The sequence below is a fragment of the Argopecten irradians genome, chromosome 8 (genome assembly GCF_041381155.1).
Source record: "Argopecten irradians isolate NY chromosome 8, Ai_NY, whole genome shotgun sequence".
Lineage (NCBI taxonomy): Eukaryota > Metazoa > Mollusca > Bivalvia > Pectinida > Pectinidae > Argopecten > Argopecten irradians.
This window is the reverse complement of record NC_091141.1, coordinates 21,058,416-21,077,546: the sequence shown is the minus strand read 5'-3', so window position 1 is coordinate 21,077,546 and position 19,131 is coordinate 21,058,416. Positions and strand designations below refer to the sequence as shown.

Sequence of the window (19,131 nt, the reverse complement as noted above, 5' to 3'; positions counted from 1 at the left end):
ATTCCCCACAATTTCGTTTGTTTTATTTTGAGGTATTTGAGGTTCGAATCCCGGTCTGGCCGCTACATTTTCTCCTCTCCTGTTACAGGATATTCTCTGCTGAGAAGTAAAAAAAAAATCTATGAATATTTAAATATTTTTGTAAAGCTTTTATAAATCTGGTTTAAAAATTGGAGGCCGATGTTCTTGATCTTTACTACGATAAGATAGTTTATGCGTCATTTTTTGTTGAAAATTAAAAACAGAATTAGCTACATGTACACTTACAGCTCGATAAAACGCCCATAACTTATTGTCATTTGTCACGTCTATTGTGTTTTCTTTTGGATGTAATTGTTTATCAATCCAGAAACCAACTTTGCTAGTCAAGGGTATGGCATTACGTTTTAGGGAGAGTAATTGAATGTCGAAGGTTTAATTGCGCTCCATTGTGCTGTTAATGATATTTGTCTTCTTTCATTGTCCTGTTTTACGGTTCGTGTCATATTATGTAATCATGTTCGTTTTGTGTGTCTTAAAGTGAATAGTCGGGCAAAGAAAATCAGTCTAAATGCGTTCATTGGCCTTCCAAAAGTTCTCACATATTAAAACGACGGTCAAGTTCTGCTTACGTTTCCCAGTTCTGACCATTGAAATAAAGAAAAGTTGAAAGCATTGAAAGCGAGGCTGCGTGGAAATGTAACCACGGACATAGTCAGCCGGGAGGACGTTTTAGGATTCCTGTACTTTAAATTAATTTCTTCGTACGCAGACAGATTTTGACGAGATATTTTATTTTTCTATTTCATAAGAAATTCTACTGGATACACTCACATCGTTTTTACCGACTTTAGCCATCCTTGCCCGACTGTTCATTTTAATAAAGAGGCAGATCGCCTTGAAAATTTGACTTGGTTTTTGTCCGCACGGTTGGAATTACTTCCTTGTCCCGTATTAAATAATATACATACATATATATGTTTATGATAAATCTGATTGTATCTTTTGTATGTCACGTAAAATGCTAGAACGGTTTGAAAATTATCTGGGTTTTTTAGTAGACAAAACAAAATCTAACTTATAAATCCTAGCAGGCATAAGATTTATTGAGAATCTGATCAAGTTCATATTCAAATTGTTTAACTATCCTAGAGAACATCATTTGATGGGAGACTATTCACGACTCTCTGTGTAAACGAGTGTTTTCTCACATACAACTTGGAATGTTCTTTATATAAATTAAAGCCATATCCACGAGTACATTATCCCATGACTGAAAGCAATTCTGCTACATGTACTTCCCTGTCATGTTTCCAAGAAAGTATTTTATACACTTTATTATGACATAATATGTCCCCTACGTGACCGCCTGTATGTTAACGTTGATAGTTTGTGTTAACACAAACGTTCCGTATCTGTATGGATTACCCGCTATATCACAAAACTGGTAATCTAGCTGGGGGTGGTATTTGCTTTGTTGCTCGACGGTGAACGTTTTGTCATTTGAACGCCTGCAGTCGCCGGTTACATACCAAAATCAATAAACCTAAGCTAACAAAGATATTATTCCTGCAGATTTTATTGCAAATAACAGAAACATACATATGTGCTTAGGGTTTTTTAGATAAACTTAAATTGTTAAATACAACAAAATAATTTTGATATTATATAAAAGTTCAGTAATTTTCAGATGGTTTGAGTGCGATTTTGGATAGACAAAAAATATGTTCACTTATATATATATTAATAAAACAAAATGCACTTCGGGTTTTGAATGTCAGATATACGAAAAACCAGTAAAAATTGCCGATTTTCGTGCTTTAAAAAATCATATTAAATGACATAAATCGGGAAAACTGGTCACATCAAACCATGATATAATGTTTAAACTTTGAGTTGATGCAAAAACATCCTGTTTAAAAGAATACGTTTAAAAGTAGTTAGCCAAGGGAAATGCCTATAAACCAGAGGTCCCGCTGCCTGTCAACATAGAATACATGTTTCTGATGAGACATATAGTTTGCGTAATTGTTCACGTACCCCTAATGGGCCCCACATCACATTAATTGAAAAGCTAATGCATGCGCACTGGTTGTGCGCAGTATAACGAACCTTGGCGTACTGAGCAAAATTCGGACCGTTGAACAATGGCAGAGATCGGCAAACTTTAGAAAATAAGGCCCTCGTTCAGTAACAGCACGCAAGAGAAAGGACCAGCCTCTCAACGATCTCTCTGAATATTGTAAGTTGTATTTGTTATACTTTATATATCTATTTACCGTGAAATAATAATGGAGTGTTAGCAGAAACTCGGAAGTCCATAGCATTTCCGCGCTGGGCACAATCTCGACCGACATTTTGCAGCGTCGTGGATGTGAACATGCCCTGTTTTATTTAATTAATGTGTTGTTTCCATCTTGGCATGCTATGGGATAAGATTTAATAAGATTAACCATTTGATGTGATCGTGGTGTTTCATCCAGTGTTATCAAACGGAAATAATAAAAAATAATATCCAGGGCACGAACTGTAAACAAGCACCTGCGCATCCCCCCTCCGGTGGCCGGTAAGGCCCTCCGAACCGCCTACATCGTTTAGGTACTGTAAATACGGTAGGCGAATAATATGAAAAAAATTACAACTAATTGACGAACTTAAACTTTTCCTGAACGTTGTAAATAATTCATTTATGTAACCCACACATTTTAGAGAACTGAAAGAATTATCGGTATTGAAATTCATATGATGGGCCTATTTAATTGGGTATTACAAATGAACTTGATACAGCAACCTGTTCGCACCGTTCATATTCATTGTCTAAAGGCTAACTTAAGAGAAACATTGACATCTTTAATAATAATAAAACTTGATGTGAGCTGCCGGTCTATTCATTAGATGATGGTTAAAGAAAAGTAATATTAAAGTTGTATGGTCTGTGACTTGTTGTATTTTTGGCATAGAAAAAGTATTTAAAGTGTTCTACATTATTTTCTCTGCCTCATTAAGTTTGAAACTTTCAATATTTACCAATTTTTGTAAGTTTGTATTCGCAAAGTTATTAAACAATTAAATTAAAATATAGATTTTTAACATGTATCAGAACTTTTCCGATCTGTAAGGGTATCTCCGATGTAGGACACGTGATGCAACTCGGTTTTCCCATATTACCCGAAAGTTTGAAACATTGCATTGACTGTACCTATGTGGTGGTTCTTTCAAAACGTGCGATATTTCATGCAACATTTACTACTATGTCAATAGTATATTGGTGCTTTCATAGATCTGAACCATCATATACCGTATTCGACCCAATAAGCGCCCATGTCCCTATAAGCGCCCCTCCCCCTTTTGAGGCATCAATTTCATTTGTCCACCTATAACAGGGTTCACACCAGCTTTTGAAATTCTGTCGCCAAAATTTTCGCCAAAGTGAAATTTCTTTCGCCAAATAAGATTTTTTGGAGCCAAATAAAGAAATTTAAATTTGATTGTTGAAATGAATAATTATCTCCCTTTCTAATAAATATTAGTTTACGTTTTGATACGTATTGAAATGTATTGATTAATTCAGGATGTATCATTTAGTAGAAATCTTTCTAAGCATTTTTTTTTCTTTAAAAAATATCAACATTAATTTATTGAATTTCATACCTACATTACAGATATTCTTAAATCAATCCCCAAATAATTATATCTCTAAGAAATCAAAAGAAGTAAAACAGGTGATTAATTATAACATTAAAAGCGAAATTTTATTATTTTGATTTATTTTAAATAATTCTGATTTTTTTTTTGGCTGTAAAAACGCCTGTGCACTGACAGCACTTATATTAAAATTGTTCTTTTTTTTAAATCCTAATATCTTCGTCTGTATTATTTAATGGATAAAACATACTTTTTAAAATCGTAATTTGTTGATGTTTGGAACTTGAAGAAGAAAACTATGTGTTAATTTTCATTTTCTTGGTGTTTAATGTTGAAAAATATGTACGAAAATCCGGAATTTATTGACTTCCGGTTCAGATATTAGTGTTGACTTCTACCCAAAACAAACCAAAATGGCGGCTGAGCCATGTGCTCAGTCGGTCTTGTCTGCTTTGCATTTAAAGGCACAGTAAGGAAAATGGTTTTGATTGATATATGTGACAATGATTTTCACATCATGTTTTGTTCTTTGTGATGATTTTATTGCCAACTAAGCTTACCAAGCTGTAACAAGCTTCCTTGTGAACAGCTAGACGATCACCGGTAGAGTAACAGTGTTGTGTAAACAAACCGACATGGGTCACTGCCTCTGGTAATTGACAGCTTACATGCTAGCCTACCCAGTCATGACACTAATTAATAAACAACCTGGACTGTGATTTACCTGGATCAGACCAATTTTTACCTGTACAACTTATGATATTATGGGTGAACACATGGCTTCCATTTTTGAATGGGCAATTTTTCTGTCGCCAAAAAAATCGCCAAAGTCATAATTTTATCGCCAATGAAATATTTTTTTCGCAAAATGCGACATTGGCGACCGCTGGCGTGAACCCTGTATAAACAAAAACCAAAACTATACAAAACTGTATAGATTATTTGTAATAATTTCGTCTTATTAGCACCTTTTCATTTTTCAATTTTTTCAGACGTCCTGGGCGCTTATTGAGTCGAATGCGGTATATACATTCATATTCACACTGTGTATGTTTTATGAGAGTTTGTGACGGTGAAAATTAACAGAAATATAACTTTAAATAAGATAATAAAATCAATTTAATATGTAACAACAAACCAAATGATCATAAACCTTTATAAAAGTTGAAATTATATAGGTCAATTTCATTATCAAGGATATACAGTTATATGGCTTATCCAAAATGTCATTTGTCTATAGTCTAGCTGAAGTACTGTATATGTATTTGAACACACATTCTCAGAAATTACTGAAACTGATAATAGTGAAAACGATCTCTTAATGATATGTCAAAGATCCACAGAGTTAAAAAATATTTTTCGGCTATATTTTCATTCGGGCTGACCTTCCTCTGTTGACACAAAATATAAGGACCTTAATGTTATAAAAAATGGAATATATGAAAGCTATTTTGTTCTTGTCAGGTTTTACCAATTATGTCCTTCTCTTTTCTTTAAAGAATTTCTCCTTCCTTTTCTGAGACCATGCAATGGCCAATACTCTTTCCATCTCCCATTCTGCATGTGACTAACTTTCCGAAACGGCTATTAATTTTTAAAATGGGAATGTAAAACGATATTGATAATTTTGTAGTCACAAGAGTTATTAACTTACCGTTGATACCACACGTATCATCACCTTCTGAACAATTTGATTAAAATGAATAAGATATTGATTTTCATAACGCGGACGGCAAAACAGCGAAATGACTCTCCACTGTTATCATATATTACGCAGGAAATCTTGCATAGGTTTGATGTTGTAACCTCATCTTAGGTCATCAGTATATATTTTCTGATGTTATTAATGTTTCTAAGAAACCTTTTTATTTTTCTCCAGAAAGGTAATGGGCCCTCTCCTTTCCTTCAATTTTGCTCCTCTTTGATTTAGTGATCAATGCTCCTCCCCATTCCTTTTAGTGATTGTAACCCCCACCTCCTTTAGTGACTAATGCCCCAACCCTTCAGTGACTAAAGTTGTATCCTGTTTTATTGACCAATGCCTTACCCTTTCCTGTGACTGATGCTAAGCTTCTCCCTCTTCTCACTAATGCCTAACTCTTTCCTGTGACATATGTTCCTTCCTCTTCTCACTAATTCCTTACTCTTTCCTGTGACTTATGCTCCTTCCTCTTTCACACTAATACCTTACCCTTTCCTGTGACTGATGCTAAGCTTCTCCCTCTTCTCACTAATGCCTAACTCTTTCCTGTGACTTATGTTCCTCCTTCTTCTCACTAATGCCTAACTCTTTCCTGTGACTTTTGCTCCTTCCTCTTCTCACTAATGCCTAACTCTTTCCTGTGACTTTTGCTCCTTCCTCTTCTCACTAATGCCTAACTCTTTCCTGTGACTTTTGCTCCTTCCTCTTTCACTCTAATGCCTAACTCTTTCCTGTGACTTTTGCTCCTTCCTCTTTCACTCTAATGCCTTACTCTTTCCTGTGACTTTTGCTCCTTCCTCTTCTCACTAATGCCTAACTCTTTCCTGTGACTTTTGCCTTCCTCTTCTCACTATGCTACTCTTTCTGGACTTTCTCTCTCTTCACTAATGCCTAACTCTTTCCTGTGACTTTTCCTTCTTTCTCTATCCTTTCTGTGACTTGCTCTTCCTCTTCTCACTAATGCCTAACTCTTTCCTGTGACTTATGTTCTCTCTTCTCACTAATGCTAACTCTTTCGTGACTTTGCTCCTTCCTTTTCACTAATGCCTAACTCTTTCCTGTGACTTTGTCCTCTCTCTCACTAATGCCTAACTCTTCCTGTGACTTTTGCTCCTCCTTTACTCTAATGCCTAACTCTTTCCTGTGACTTTTGCTCCTCTCTTCTCACTAATGCCTAACTCTTTCCTGTGACTTTTGCTCCTTCCTCTTCTCACTAATGCCTAACTCTTTCCTGTGACTTTTGCTCCTTCCTCTTCTCACTAATGCCTAACTCTTTCCTGTGACTTATGCTCCTTCCTCTTCTCACTAATGCCTAACTCTTTCCTGTGACTTATGCTCCTTCCTATTTCACTCTAATACCTTACCCTTTCCTGTGACTGATGCTAAGCTTCTCCCTCTTCTCACTAATGCCTAACTCTTTCCTGTGACTTATGTTCCTTCCTCTTTCTCACTAATGCCTTACTCTTTCCTGTGACTTTTGCTCCTTCCTCTTCTCACTAATGCCTAACTCTTTCCTGTGACTTTTGCTCCTTCCTCTTTCACTCTAATGCCTTACTCTTTCCTGTGACTTTTGCTCCTTCCTCTTCTCACTAATGCCTAACTCTTTCCTGTGACTTTTGCTCCTTCCTCTTCTCACTAATGCCTAACTCTTTCCTGTGACTTATGCTCCCTCCTCTTCTCACTAATGCCTAACTCTTTCCTGTGACTTTTGCTCCTTCCTCTTCTCACTATGCCTAACTCTTTCCTGTGACTTATGTTCTCTGCCTACCTTCCTTGACTTTGCTCCTTCCTCTTCTCACTAATGCCTAACTCTTTCCTGTGACTTATGCTCCTTCTCTTCTCACTAATGCCTAACTCTTTCCTGTGACTTAAGTTCCTCCTCTTCTCACTATTGCCTAACTCTTTCCTGTGACTTTTGCTCCTTCCTCTTTCACTCTGATACCTTACCCTTTCCTGTGACTGATGCTAAGCTTCTCCCTCTTCTCACTAATGCCTAACTCTTTCCTGTGACTTTTGCTCCTTCCTCTTCTCACTAATGCCTAACTCTTTCCTGTGACTTATGCTCCTTCCTCTTTCACTCTAATACCTTACCCTTTCCTGTGACTGATGCTAAGCTTCTCCCTCTTCTCACTAATGCCTAACTCTTTCCTGTGACTTTTGCTCCTTCCTCTTTCTCTCTAATGCCTAACTCTTTCCTGTGACTTTTGCTCCTTCCTCTTTCTCTCTAATGCCTTACTCTTTTCTGTGACTTATGTTCTTCCTCTTTCTCTGACTGATTTCTCTTCCCCTTTTGTAGTGACCTTGGGTTGACCAGACAAATTCTTAGGTTGAAATACTCCTTTCCAGTGCCCATTTGACAGACCTTTATCTTGTATGTCCAAAGTAACAAAACCCTGATGCTTAATTTCATTACAGTTTTGTCTTTTATTTTACAGGATAGGCCGCAGATAAATTACACAAAAGCTAACAAGATGTCCAGTATGAATTACCAGAAGGTTTACATGAACCAGATCCACTCAAGTTCTCTCCTGTGTCAGCTCTCACACATGTGGAAGAGTCAGATGTTATGTGATGCCATCATAAAAACAGGACAAATTATTACTAAGGTCAGTTCTATTACAACAAATTATTACTGAGGTCAAATTATTACTAAGGTCAGTTCTATTACGACAAATTATTACTAAGGTCAGTTCTATTACGACAAATTATTACTAAAGGTCAGTTCTATTATGACAAATTATTACTAAGGTCAGTTTTATAACAACAAATTATCACTAAGATCATTTCTATTACCATTTCACTACTTAGGACAAAATGTTTTATCTTGTAATTATATGCACCTTCTACTTGGTGACAAAGTATACCTATATTTACAATAGGAGATTGATTCCAAATTTTCCATGCAATGTTTTGATAATTCTGTATCATGCTTGTGTCTGAAACTTTATGTGACATTTCATCCCAGTAAATAGGTCATTATATGACCAATCTAAAGGCTTCATAACTGCATGATCAACTTTTGTCTTAATATAACCTAGTATGGTCAAATAGCAGGTAACTGTAATACAGTCTTACTGTAAATAGAATTTAGATGAAATCTTTGAAGATGACTACTGTCTGTCATAATTGTCATCAATATTTTCTGTCGTTTCGTTTAGGCCCACCGAGTTGTACTGGTGGCAGCTTGTCCTATGCTACAGTCCATGGAGAATGCGTCGGCAGGTTCACATCTAGAAGTTCGTCTAGCGGCCGACATCAAACAAGACTCCGTCAACACATTCCTACAGTATTTATATGAAGGATTTATGATGTTAACAGAAGAAAATGTTCGTGACGTGGAGAAAGTAGCCAGACTTTTACAAGTAGACAGTGTTATTAAGTGTTGTGCTGACTTTTACAAATGCATGAACGCCAAAACAGGTGCCCCATTCCCGGGATCTGCATACAAATATTCTTTTTCTGGACATGACCTTGCTGAATTCCGCCATGTTCGTGCTACTGGATTACAGAAAACTGCCTCCGAAAGAGTAATCAAACGTGTTTCAGATTTCCCCCGGCCAGGAAGTCCAGGAAGTAAGCGACCGAGGCTAAACAGAGGAGGCAGTCCCTCTGATGTGACTGTGATAGGGGTAGACAAAGCTGATGATACAGCCAGTATGTCCCATAGTTACATGGCCGGACCCCCAGATCCCTGGGACAGAGTCCCTAAACTCGGCTCAGGCATGAGTCGTCATGGTGCTACTGGGAGGTCAAACTCCCAGCCCGGTGTGATAGAAATTGTGGAAGAAAGTATTGAACTTGTACAGACAGAGCCGCCAGAAAAAGATTCTGGTCAATCTTCATCTCGTTCATCACAGAGGTCAGCAGCAGTGTCCATAGCTGTTACTAGTCAGTTTAATACAGAACCAGACATTAGTGTTGTTAATGTGTTCGGTAACCCGGATACCCAGTCATCAACTCCAGCTGCTGCCACAAACACAATCACTTCATCTAGTTCATCACGCGGCTCCATCACCGTCAGCCCGTTAACCATATTCCAGGATCCACATCCCCCGTCATCAACCGAACCCTCATCAACGGTCGATTCCTCATCAGGTCAGGACCAGAGACTATCTGAACTACAGTTCTCGGGATTTTCGCAAAGACCAGATACTGATGGCTATAGTAGTGCAAAACAAAAGAGCGGAGAGAGTCAGTTAACTAGTACACCTCAACAGAGACCGTTCCCTATGTCAATGTCGCCCATCAATCAACCAAAACCATTCGCTGCAGGAAGTGCAATGCAAGCCGGAATGACCTCCCCTTCATCCATGTCCCTGCCACTAGGTTCACCGTCCAGTAGTAAATCAGTACCAAAGCCAAGGAGTGCGCCGGCCTCACCTGCTGAACGGGCGAGGGATAACAGGTAATGACTGATATAGGGACGGGTGGTGGGGTGGGTAATTTGTTCGCGTTTCATTAGCGGTCTAATTCCAGCTGGCACTGATGAACCAGGTCAAGGAATTGCCTGCCTGATCACGCAACTTTACTTTGGCCACCCCAAGACTCATTGCCCTCTTGCATCTGAGCCATTGAAAGTGCTTGTTCTGAAATCAATGTAAAATAGATAAGGTGTATAGAGAGGGTTGAATTGATTAACATAAAAAGGAAGTAATATGACATTAAGATGTTCTTTCAACAATGAAATTTGTAACTTTTTGAAGAGCAAAGCTTTTTTTCTTCATAGATCACCAATTATCGCAAAATGAACACTAAAGTTATTCCAACAAATGTAATTAATTTGACGATACAAAATGTTCTCTTAATTCGTTTAATGATTATTTATCAGAAATATTTTTTGTAGAAATTTTTTTAAATATTGAATGATTTTGTGTGGACAGGAGGGCATCTGAAGCAGCAGGTGTACAGAGTAGCACGGCAGATATGACACCAGACTTAAGTATAGTGAAAATAGAAGCTAGTAATCACGAAACAGGAGGACTTGATATGCATGTTGATATGCCTGAGGAGGGAGTGATGCGCATTCACCCAGGCAGAATGCCAGACGAACAGGAAGAAACTAGCGACAAAGAAATAGAGGACTGGGCACGTGAGGAAATGTCAAATGAAGGGAGTAACGTGAGCGGAGATCAAAACAACTCGTGGTACATGGGAACATTTAAAGGTAGGTTAAACATGTTTTACTGCTTTGTTTGTGTTTGGGGCTGATCTATGTGTTGTAGTAAGTACACAGAAAATGACAAAAGGTAATATCTAAAGATTAATAGTATGATTGGTTCTTGGTCTGCAAAAAGTGCAAATATATCATAGATGAATTTTATTACAATTATATCTAAAGCAGATAGTTCCTGGAGAATTTTCTGCTTGTTAATTTATGCAAAAAAAAATTTGATTTAGTTTTCTGTGGATATACTGAATCATCACATGGAACATCTTCTGTGGAAATATTAAAACAGTTTCATGTCTGAACTCTTTGCTCTCATATATAGAAGACTGAAAAGTTGGTCAGACGCTAAATTTAGTAATATAAAATTAAACCAATCCTTAGAAAGAATGTGTACTTGGTTCTAAAATGAATAACTGACAAAAAATCCTGAAATTAATATAGGAAGGTCAAAGGTCGAAAGATATTTACATATTCATGTAAAGTAAAGAAGAGAGGTCAAAGGTCGGGAAAACACTTGTGTATCGGTTGCAAGAATTTGATGTCAGTGATTTGTAGTATATAGAAAATAGATGGAAACGTGTTCTTAAGTCAAAAGTCACATTATTTGGACAAAAAGGCAGCTATTTGCCCATAAGCACATTAAGACTAAGAACCTGTGAAGGTCAAAGGTCAAGTACAGCAGTGTACGTGACTGCTACAAGCTTGAGGAGCTAAAACCTGTAATGAAGATTAGGTAGTACATGGAGAAAAGCAGTATTGAGTCTCAGATGAAAGATTGTTTTAACATTTCTGTAACTTCATCATTTCTAGTCTGGTTGTTCATTCTAATAGGCAATATTTGATAAAGGTATAATTTCTCTTGTCTCAAAAATGTCTATCAAAATACCTTGGATGGAAAGAACATCTAGAAATTATACTTTCAATTCATGTGGTATAAGTTCCTTTGCACCATTCCTGCCACTTTTGTGAAAATATTTGAAACTGTGGAAAATACCAGACTGAAAATGATTTATAATTTAAGATACAGTAAATATGTTGATACATTATTTAGTGTGTGATGTGTTCAGTAACAGTTTCCAGCTGTACTACCGTACATGTCCTGGGATGTGATACTGAACAGTGTTATATCTCTCTCTGCATATTTGACGAGGACGCTGAAAATTATGGCTGGATTTGATAGAAGTGTGGTTTTATTGACTCGGTGATCAAAATCATTTGACATTTCTATCTAGCACATACACTTCCATGGAGTGCAATATTATTTTTCAAATCCTGTTGAATAAGATTATTATTCAGACCAATATTTCTTGCTCTTTTCACATTTTTGCTTGTCAAAAAAGTGATTCCTATGTTAGAAAAGCAGAGAGGTGATATTATTGATAAATTAAATATTTTATGGAAATTCCAACATTTGTGTCCAATGGATTATCGTCTTGAGTTAATAATGCACAGAAGATTTGACATATGTGACATATCTGTTGGGATTTGAAGCTAGAACGTACATACACAGGTAATTCAGGTTTGAATAGTGTACAGAAAATTGTCTCCTAGTTTATTACCTATGTATGTACTACCAGCTCAAATATGTACGAGTGCCATCAATATGTGACTTAATGAATTCTAACTGATTACATAGAAGATTATTTATTTATTAATTATGTTTAGAAGCAGAAATTGAAAACAATCATTCTGGTCGTCTGCCACCAATTAAATTTTGGTAGAACGATACATGCTACGCTCTGGCATATTTCTGCTTGGTAATTTGATACTGACAGTAATGATCACCTATTGATGGTACCATCCAAATAATTGTATAGAGAAAGTATAAGCATGTGACATGTGAACAGACCTTCATTGTGGATTCAAAAAGTAGATTTGTGACTATTCATAATAAGTATATGGAAAGTGAAAATGAAATTCATATTTCTATCTGCCTTGTGATATTGGTGACAGAAGGTCTGTTGACATTTACTTGTCATTATAAAACATTCAATTACATGTTTATGTCCATTCTCCTCAGACCCTTTTGCACACAAACACACAAACATAAATACATGAGTATACCAAGGATAAGGAGGCACATCCCATAATGTAGATGATCTGTCAAATATCAAAGAAATTTTTGGAGAAATTTTTGTGCTAAATGGCTCTATCTAGAGCTCTTTGTACTTGAATGGATGAGCCTCCTTAGATTTCAGCTGATAGAACCCTGCATGTTTGCCGACAGAAGGAGGTGTCCATCTCAAAAAGTTCATTCTGTAGTGTCTGTCCATAAAAAACTCAAATAAATTAACCAGTTATACCAGAATTATGGAATCACTATCTTGAACATTAATTATGAAAATAATGTTAGGTATTAAGGAATGATTTTGGCTGTGGATAAGTACTACAGATTGAACTTAGAGCAGGTAAGTGGCCAGGTACTTATGACAGATCTGGGGAAACCTTGTATAGCTCTGACTTCTAATTAAATACATTTCTTAATGCTAGAAAAGACATATAAAACTTCTTTGTGTTAGAAATAAAATACTGATACTGCTATTCATGCAAATCCATGAATACTTTTTACGAGGTAAAATTAGAAAGAAAAACCAAAATCCAAAGACATTACAAGGTTTGTCCAGTCTATACCATGCACCCCCCCTCCTCCGTCCACTGGTTTTACATGTGGAGCAGACCCTATGTAAAGTGGGTAGTAGTTGGCCTGCTACACTCAAAACTTTGTATGTAATTGTTATATAAGATAAAGCTTGAAAGTGATCGCTGTGAAAGAATAAACCAAAAAAGAAACATAGTTGTATACAACATATGGATTTACCGATGACCTTGTGTGATGACCTTGGGGAATACACACGACCTTGTGTGCGGAACAATACAGAATTGTGATATACTGGGGGGGAAGATATAGATCTCCTACAATGAATGTAGCACACATATAGATTGAATGCAGGTTCATACCTTATTCATTATATCTACAAAACCTGACAATTAATGTACCAAACATGAGCTACTTTGATTATCCAACTATTGATCTACGTTTCTCTCAGGGATATTGGTGCTACTTAAACTTCAATGTTAAAATGATATGAGAACATTTTAACCAAGATGATGTTTCACACTTTTGGTATGTGATCGGTTCAGTAGTGTTGGTAACTACTACTTAGTATGGACTTTTAGTTTGTTTAAAAATGGAATAATCGTTGAAAGTGTTGAGGGGAACTATACACATTTTTGATAAAAAGACCAGAGGATAATTTTGCTTCTTTTAAAAGCATTGATGTAGTTTCCTATATGAAAATCTATATGACGGCCTGGTATTATCATATTGAAGTCTTCTTATGATAGAGTTACTACAATGACTCCTGACACCTGTAGATAATGTTATAACAACACTGACATGCTGATAGTGATGAAATTGACCCGTACTTAGATGTAACAGCTGTAGACAACGCTATATACCTCTGTGTTGTGTCCATTTTCAGGCAGAAGACCTGAAAATTGGAGAACAGGAGGTGTTGTTGCCTATAGTTGGGAATTACAAAATGTATCTGCCACTTCTCCCGATGAGCTAGACCAGACAACTGCTGGTGTAAACAAGTTGTTAGATAATCAAAACCCGGACTCACAGAAATCACCTGTATTTCACCAACAGGCATCTCAGAATACACTTAGAAGGAAGAAGCCCAAAACTGGCTCACCTAGTGTTGTACCATCCAAAGGCATTGATGAGCAGATTTGTAACATTAAGCTAGAAGCTCATGACAAGGAGGCTGTATATGAAATATTTAGTTCTTCCTACTCGAGGCAAAATTTTGCATGGAGGCTAGTACGCTACATGTTTTCCGACTCGGAATTGAAGGATCACAATTGTTATGGGAGAAAGGGGAAGCCTTCGCTGGATGTAGGAAAGCTGTCTATGGTCAGAGAACTTGTTTTTGCGTACTATCCATTGGACCATTTTATCTTGCAGCAAAAGGCTTGGAAAGCCTGTACTGTGGCTATTGACAAAGGCATCAGAAACACTTTCTGTGATTATCACCCTAGGCAATAGCACAGCTGTATCTGTCTCAATTGTAGTTACTTAGTGACGCAGTAATAAATCCTTTTCTATGGTCTACCGCCATTACCTAGTGATGAATCTTATTTTGTGTCTAAACTGTTTGTTACTTGGTGAGAAAACCGTCGTTACATGATGAACCTTATTTTGTGTCACAACCCTTGTTACTTAGTAACATACCTTATTTTGTGTCTCATTTGTCGTTACTTAGTGACAAACTTTTGTTACTAATTTATAAATCCTATCTTGTTGCTACCTTAGTGATCTAAAGACAAAGCCTTTTGTGTATGATCTCATTGTCCAGGTCTATATCTCTGGATTGAGCATGAATGATAGATTCTATAGGAACGGTTGATTCAGTGGTGTGAAATATTTTACTTTGGACCAAACACATTGGTATTCACAATGTTTTACTTTATATATTGTAACCAATGATTGAAGTTATTTGTTATTTTCCATTACTGAATGAGTGTTTGAGCTGGTAAATATTATTATGTTCTTGTAAATTTGGTGTGGAAATGGATGAGAATTTTGTTCTCAAAAGAACTTCTCAAAGTTCTTTCCTTATTTTTAGGAGACTTGACTGGGACTCTCAAGCAGCCCTGTTCACTCGGCATCCAGAATGTGGTCACAGTTGACAAGAACAGTTGGTATGGTTACCAGTACACCGACCAATCAGCAGGCGGGCAGGTTACTAACGGGTCTGGCACTGAGGTTACCACCAGTAAAGTGTACAACTGCCGTATATGCTGTATCAAATGTGGTGACAAGGCCAGCCTAAAGGAACACTTATATGAACAACATGGCAAACATTTCTCTCACTTCTGTTTTGAATGTGGCAAAGGCTTTAAGGCTTACTCTGGTCTTTATGATCACGATAAAAGTAACCACGCTGTAGGGGAAAACCTACCTACATGTCAGGTGTGTGGTAAATACTTTGCCCGCCGGAGCCGTCTGCTTGTACACATGAGAAAACACTCTAAGGAGCGTCCATTTGTTTGCCAGCGATGCGGCAAAACTTACAAACACATGCAGAACCTGAAGGAACATGCATGTGAAAAGTACTAAAACACAATAACCACCTTAACACTGAAGTCACATGTAATGTAAAAAGACAGCCATGAGGTTGATTGTCAGGTCTGACATTGTCTAGCGTGAGGTCATCTTGGATACTCCATGGGTTGCTATCACTGTTGTTATATCCACCCCTGTACTATGTCATAGCAAAACTGAAGGCAACAGAGCACACAGGTAATGTGGTCCTTTGATGTACATCAAAAGCATTAATTTAATGTACACTGTTGTTGACTGTAGGTGTTGCATTGAAGTTGAGTGTCGCTCTCCGTGTAATCTTCAAAGGAAGTCTCTGCAGGCCTCTGATTGGTCAGTTGTTTTCTCCTGATTTGCCTCCAGTTTAACCATGAGATAATCCAGGGTTGGATATAACGTCAATGATAGTACCTTCTGGAGAATTCAGGCTGTTATGAGGGTTGATAGTTAGGTCAAACATTGTCTATGAACTTAGTGATTGCGTGTTGTTTGATATGATAGTCAATGGTCTTTGTATATTCTATTTTTATGGTAAATTTAACGGTTTTCTCAGTAACTGTGCCAGTTGATCATTGATCATTAAACATTTGAATTTTGCAACAAAAGTGAGGATACAGATTAAGTTACCCGATTCCCTTCCATTCAATATTGATAGAATTGAGTATGTCCAGTTATTGTTAAGTTTTTAAGATCAGAGGCGATATTTCTTCTGAACTGAATGACCTTGACAGACATAAGGTTACCAAACGTCCTCTTTATATTTCATATAGGTCACAGTAATCCAGTTTACAACACGAGTGCGACAACTTTGCCTGGAGATTCGTCGTCGGGTTTGGTTTCAAGGGAGGCTACTTATAGTTGTCAGACGTGCTTCAAAACCTTTTGGACACTAGAAGAGTTAAACACACACAGTCATACTCAGGATGAGGTTGGGTTCGTGTGTAGAATATGTGGGGCCTCAGCTGTCAATAGAAAACAGCTCGGGGAACACTTAGTGGCACATCATTCTGTAGAATATCTCCACTTCTGTGTCATGTGTGGCAAGGGCTTCAAATCTTACTCTGGTTACTATGACCATCAGCGAACCTACCACGGCACAGGACCAGTGTGTCCCGTGTGTGGGAAATGTTTTGCACGACACTCTCACCTCCAACATCACATAAACAATAGTCATAAGACATCACAGGCCATAACACAAAATCAGTTATAGTGAATAACAGCAGGACCAGTTGTGATAGCAACATCAGAAACAGTTGTGATAGCAACACAATATTTGAATCTCACTGGTGATCAGTGGGTCAGAAGGTTATGATTGTGTGTGACAGAATCTCACTTGTGATAAGTGGGTCAGAAGGTTATGATTGTGTGTGACAGAATCTCACTGGTGATCAGTGGGTCAGAAGGTTATGATTGTGTGTGACAGAATCTCACTGGTGATCAGTGGGTCAGAAGGTTATGAATATGTGTGACAGAATCTCACTGGTGATCAGTGGGTCAGAAGGTTATGATTGTGTGTGACAGAATCTCACTGGAATATTCGCAAGTGTCTTTGTGAGCAAAGTTTTGAGTAGGGAAGTTTTGAGTAGGGAGGAGTGTGGAAAATCTTAAATATCAGTTACTATCTTAATGAGATTTCGTGAAAATGGATTTTCCATATATATTGTTTGAAAAGCGTTAAATAAAATATCAGAATAAAATCAAACTTTATATTATTACATATATTGTGTTTCGTTTTCATTGACCGGGGAAGGAAGCCAATATTTGCTAACAGATCATTCTTGATATTGGTGTGTTGTGATGAAGCACAATGCAGAATTCCATGACACCCTAGTCCATCTTCATACTACCTCTCGATTCAAAGAAAATCCTGACTGTCCTGTCTGTTGTGTATTGTGGTGCCGTTCCTGTGGATAAAGAAAGGCATGTACATGATTAGCAAAAAATCTTTGTTTCATAACTTAAAGACTATTTCAGATAAAAGGTATAGTAACACAGCCTTTCTTTGTCCCTTTCAGGGTCCGACACTGGTATGTACACAAGCACATGGCAATATGAAGCTTCCGACATCCCCGCTGGCAGTGGGGAGGGAGCTGAGGTCCAGATTGAGGGGCATACTATGATACACATCGAAGGGAACAAGAAGGCCTGTGCCTACTGTCAAATCCGTAACATTAAAACTAAGTCAGGCTGGGCTATCAAATCCTACTATAAGTGTGAAACTTGTGACGTACCGCTGTGTCGTGGTAAAAATAGGCAGTGCTACCAACGCTATCACGAACTACGTCGGGAGCATGACGACATGTCGCCCCGCATGATGCAGAAAGCAATCAAAGCTTCAATGCCAAAACCAGGGAAATACTCGCTACCATTCTGGTAGCTTAACGCTTTATAAAGGATTTCCTGTGGTGATATTGTTGATTGTATCCAATCTGCGGATATTTTGATGCGTTTCTGTGAAACTTGTTCACTCAATTAAATTCATAGCCTAAAAACTGAAAACATTTGCATGGTTGTCAATATTGTATTCATAGGAAAAAATTTTGAGAACAGAATACTCGGAATAGACAGCTTTAAAATACTCTCATAAACTTGATCTCATTATGAACTATTTTGGTTTAATGGGATAATTTATTACACTGGGGACTGACTGAAGCAGAATACTTCAGAAAGGAGTTGTGTGATTGTAGGTAAAACAAACTTCAATGTTTGTTTGGGGTCTGCATGTAATTTAACAAGAACATATTTCCTGATAACAACATATCACTATATATATATATATATACACAAAAAAAATTACACATTTTAGTGTGTGGAATTTAGGCCTATAGGTGCTTAAAATAAACATGCCAAATAAGCTTAAATGTGATGCTGAAAAAGGCAGTTATCATTATCATCAATCTGTTTTGATAGAATATGTGCATTTTAATTTTTGAGGCAGTTCTGATTGTCTTTCAATTGCAAACATATTTTCTGTAGAATTTATTGCAGAGACGTTGATTGTCATTTCAATAGCAAACATATCTTTTGTAAAATTTATTGTAGATATGGTTCCCGTGGTCATATTGATAAGCCTACAGGACAATGTTTTAGTAGACTAGTCTACCAAGTAAAGTTGGTGGTGTCTTGAAAATAGGTGTTGAAATTTCAGTCAACCTGTTTTATAAGACCTATATCTTAAAACTGTTTGCTCAACAAGGTTGGTTTGTGTTTACCTATAGGTGCTTAAAATAAACATGGACAATTTGCCCAGCCAATGATGTCATTTTCTTTGTTAAACAATATTTTCATATCTATCTAAATATTAAAGATATTTGTCTGATATGTGGTATTTCTCAATTGTCATCTGGTTTTATCTAGAAATAAAGGGAAAAGAGTTATCATCCCATTTGATGTCTTGTCTCAAAAATAGATTTGTTTCTGCAACTTAAAGAAAGGCTGACTTGTGACACTGTACAATATATGCTGTCTGCCGAGTGATATATATCGGCCTTGACACATAACTGAACAATATATGCTGTGTGCCGAATGATA

The 19,131-nt window shown here is 37.1% G+C and overlaps 1 protein-coding gene across 26 annotated transcripts in view; it reads left to right on the top strand.

Annotated features, from left to right (window-relative positions):
• The first annotated feature begins 2,073 nt into the window (after positions 1 to 2,073).
• Positions 2,074 to 19,131, top strand: part of LOC138329645 (myoneurin-like) — a 101,905-nt gene continuing 84,847 nt past the window's right edge. For 20 of the 26 annotated variants that reach the window (XM_069276779.1, XM_069276777.1, XM_069276773.1 and 17 more), the window contains exons 1-4: positions 2,074 to 2,221; positions 7,762 to 7,932; positions 8,485 to 9,731; positions 10,207 to 10,490. In XM_069276779.1, coding sequence (XP_069132880.1) covers positions 7,798 to 7,932; positions 8,485 to 9,731; positions 10,207 to 10,490 — 1,666 coding nt within the window. In that variant the 5' untranslated portion in view covers positions 2,074 to 2,221; positions 7,762 to 7,797. Of the gene's footprint in view, positions 2,222 to 7,761; positions 7,933 to 8,484; positions 9,732 to 10,206; positions 10,491 to 13,975; positions 15,097 to 15,124; positions 17,318 to 17,615; positions 18,920 to 19,131 lie in introns of those variants that run through there. The other 6 variants (XR_011209482.1, XM_069276788.1, XM_069276796.1 and 3 more) reach the window with 6 other exon arrangements.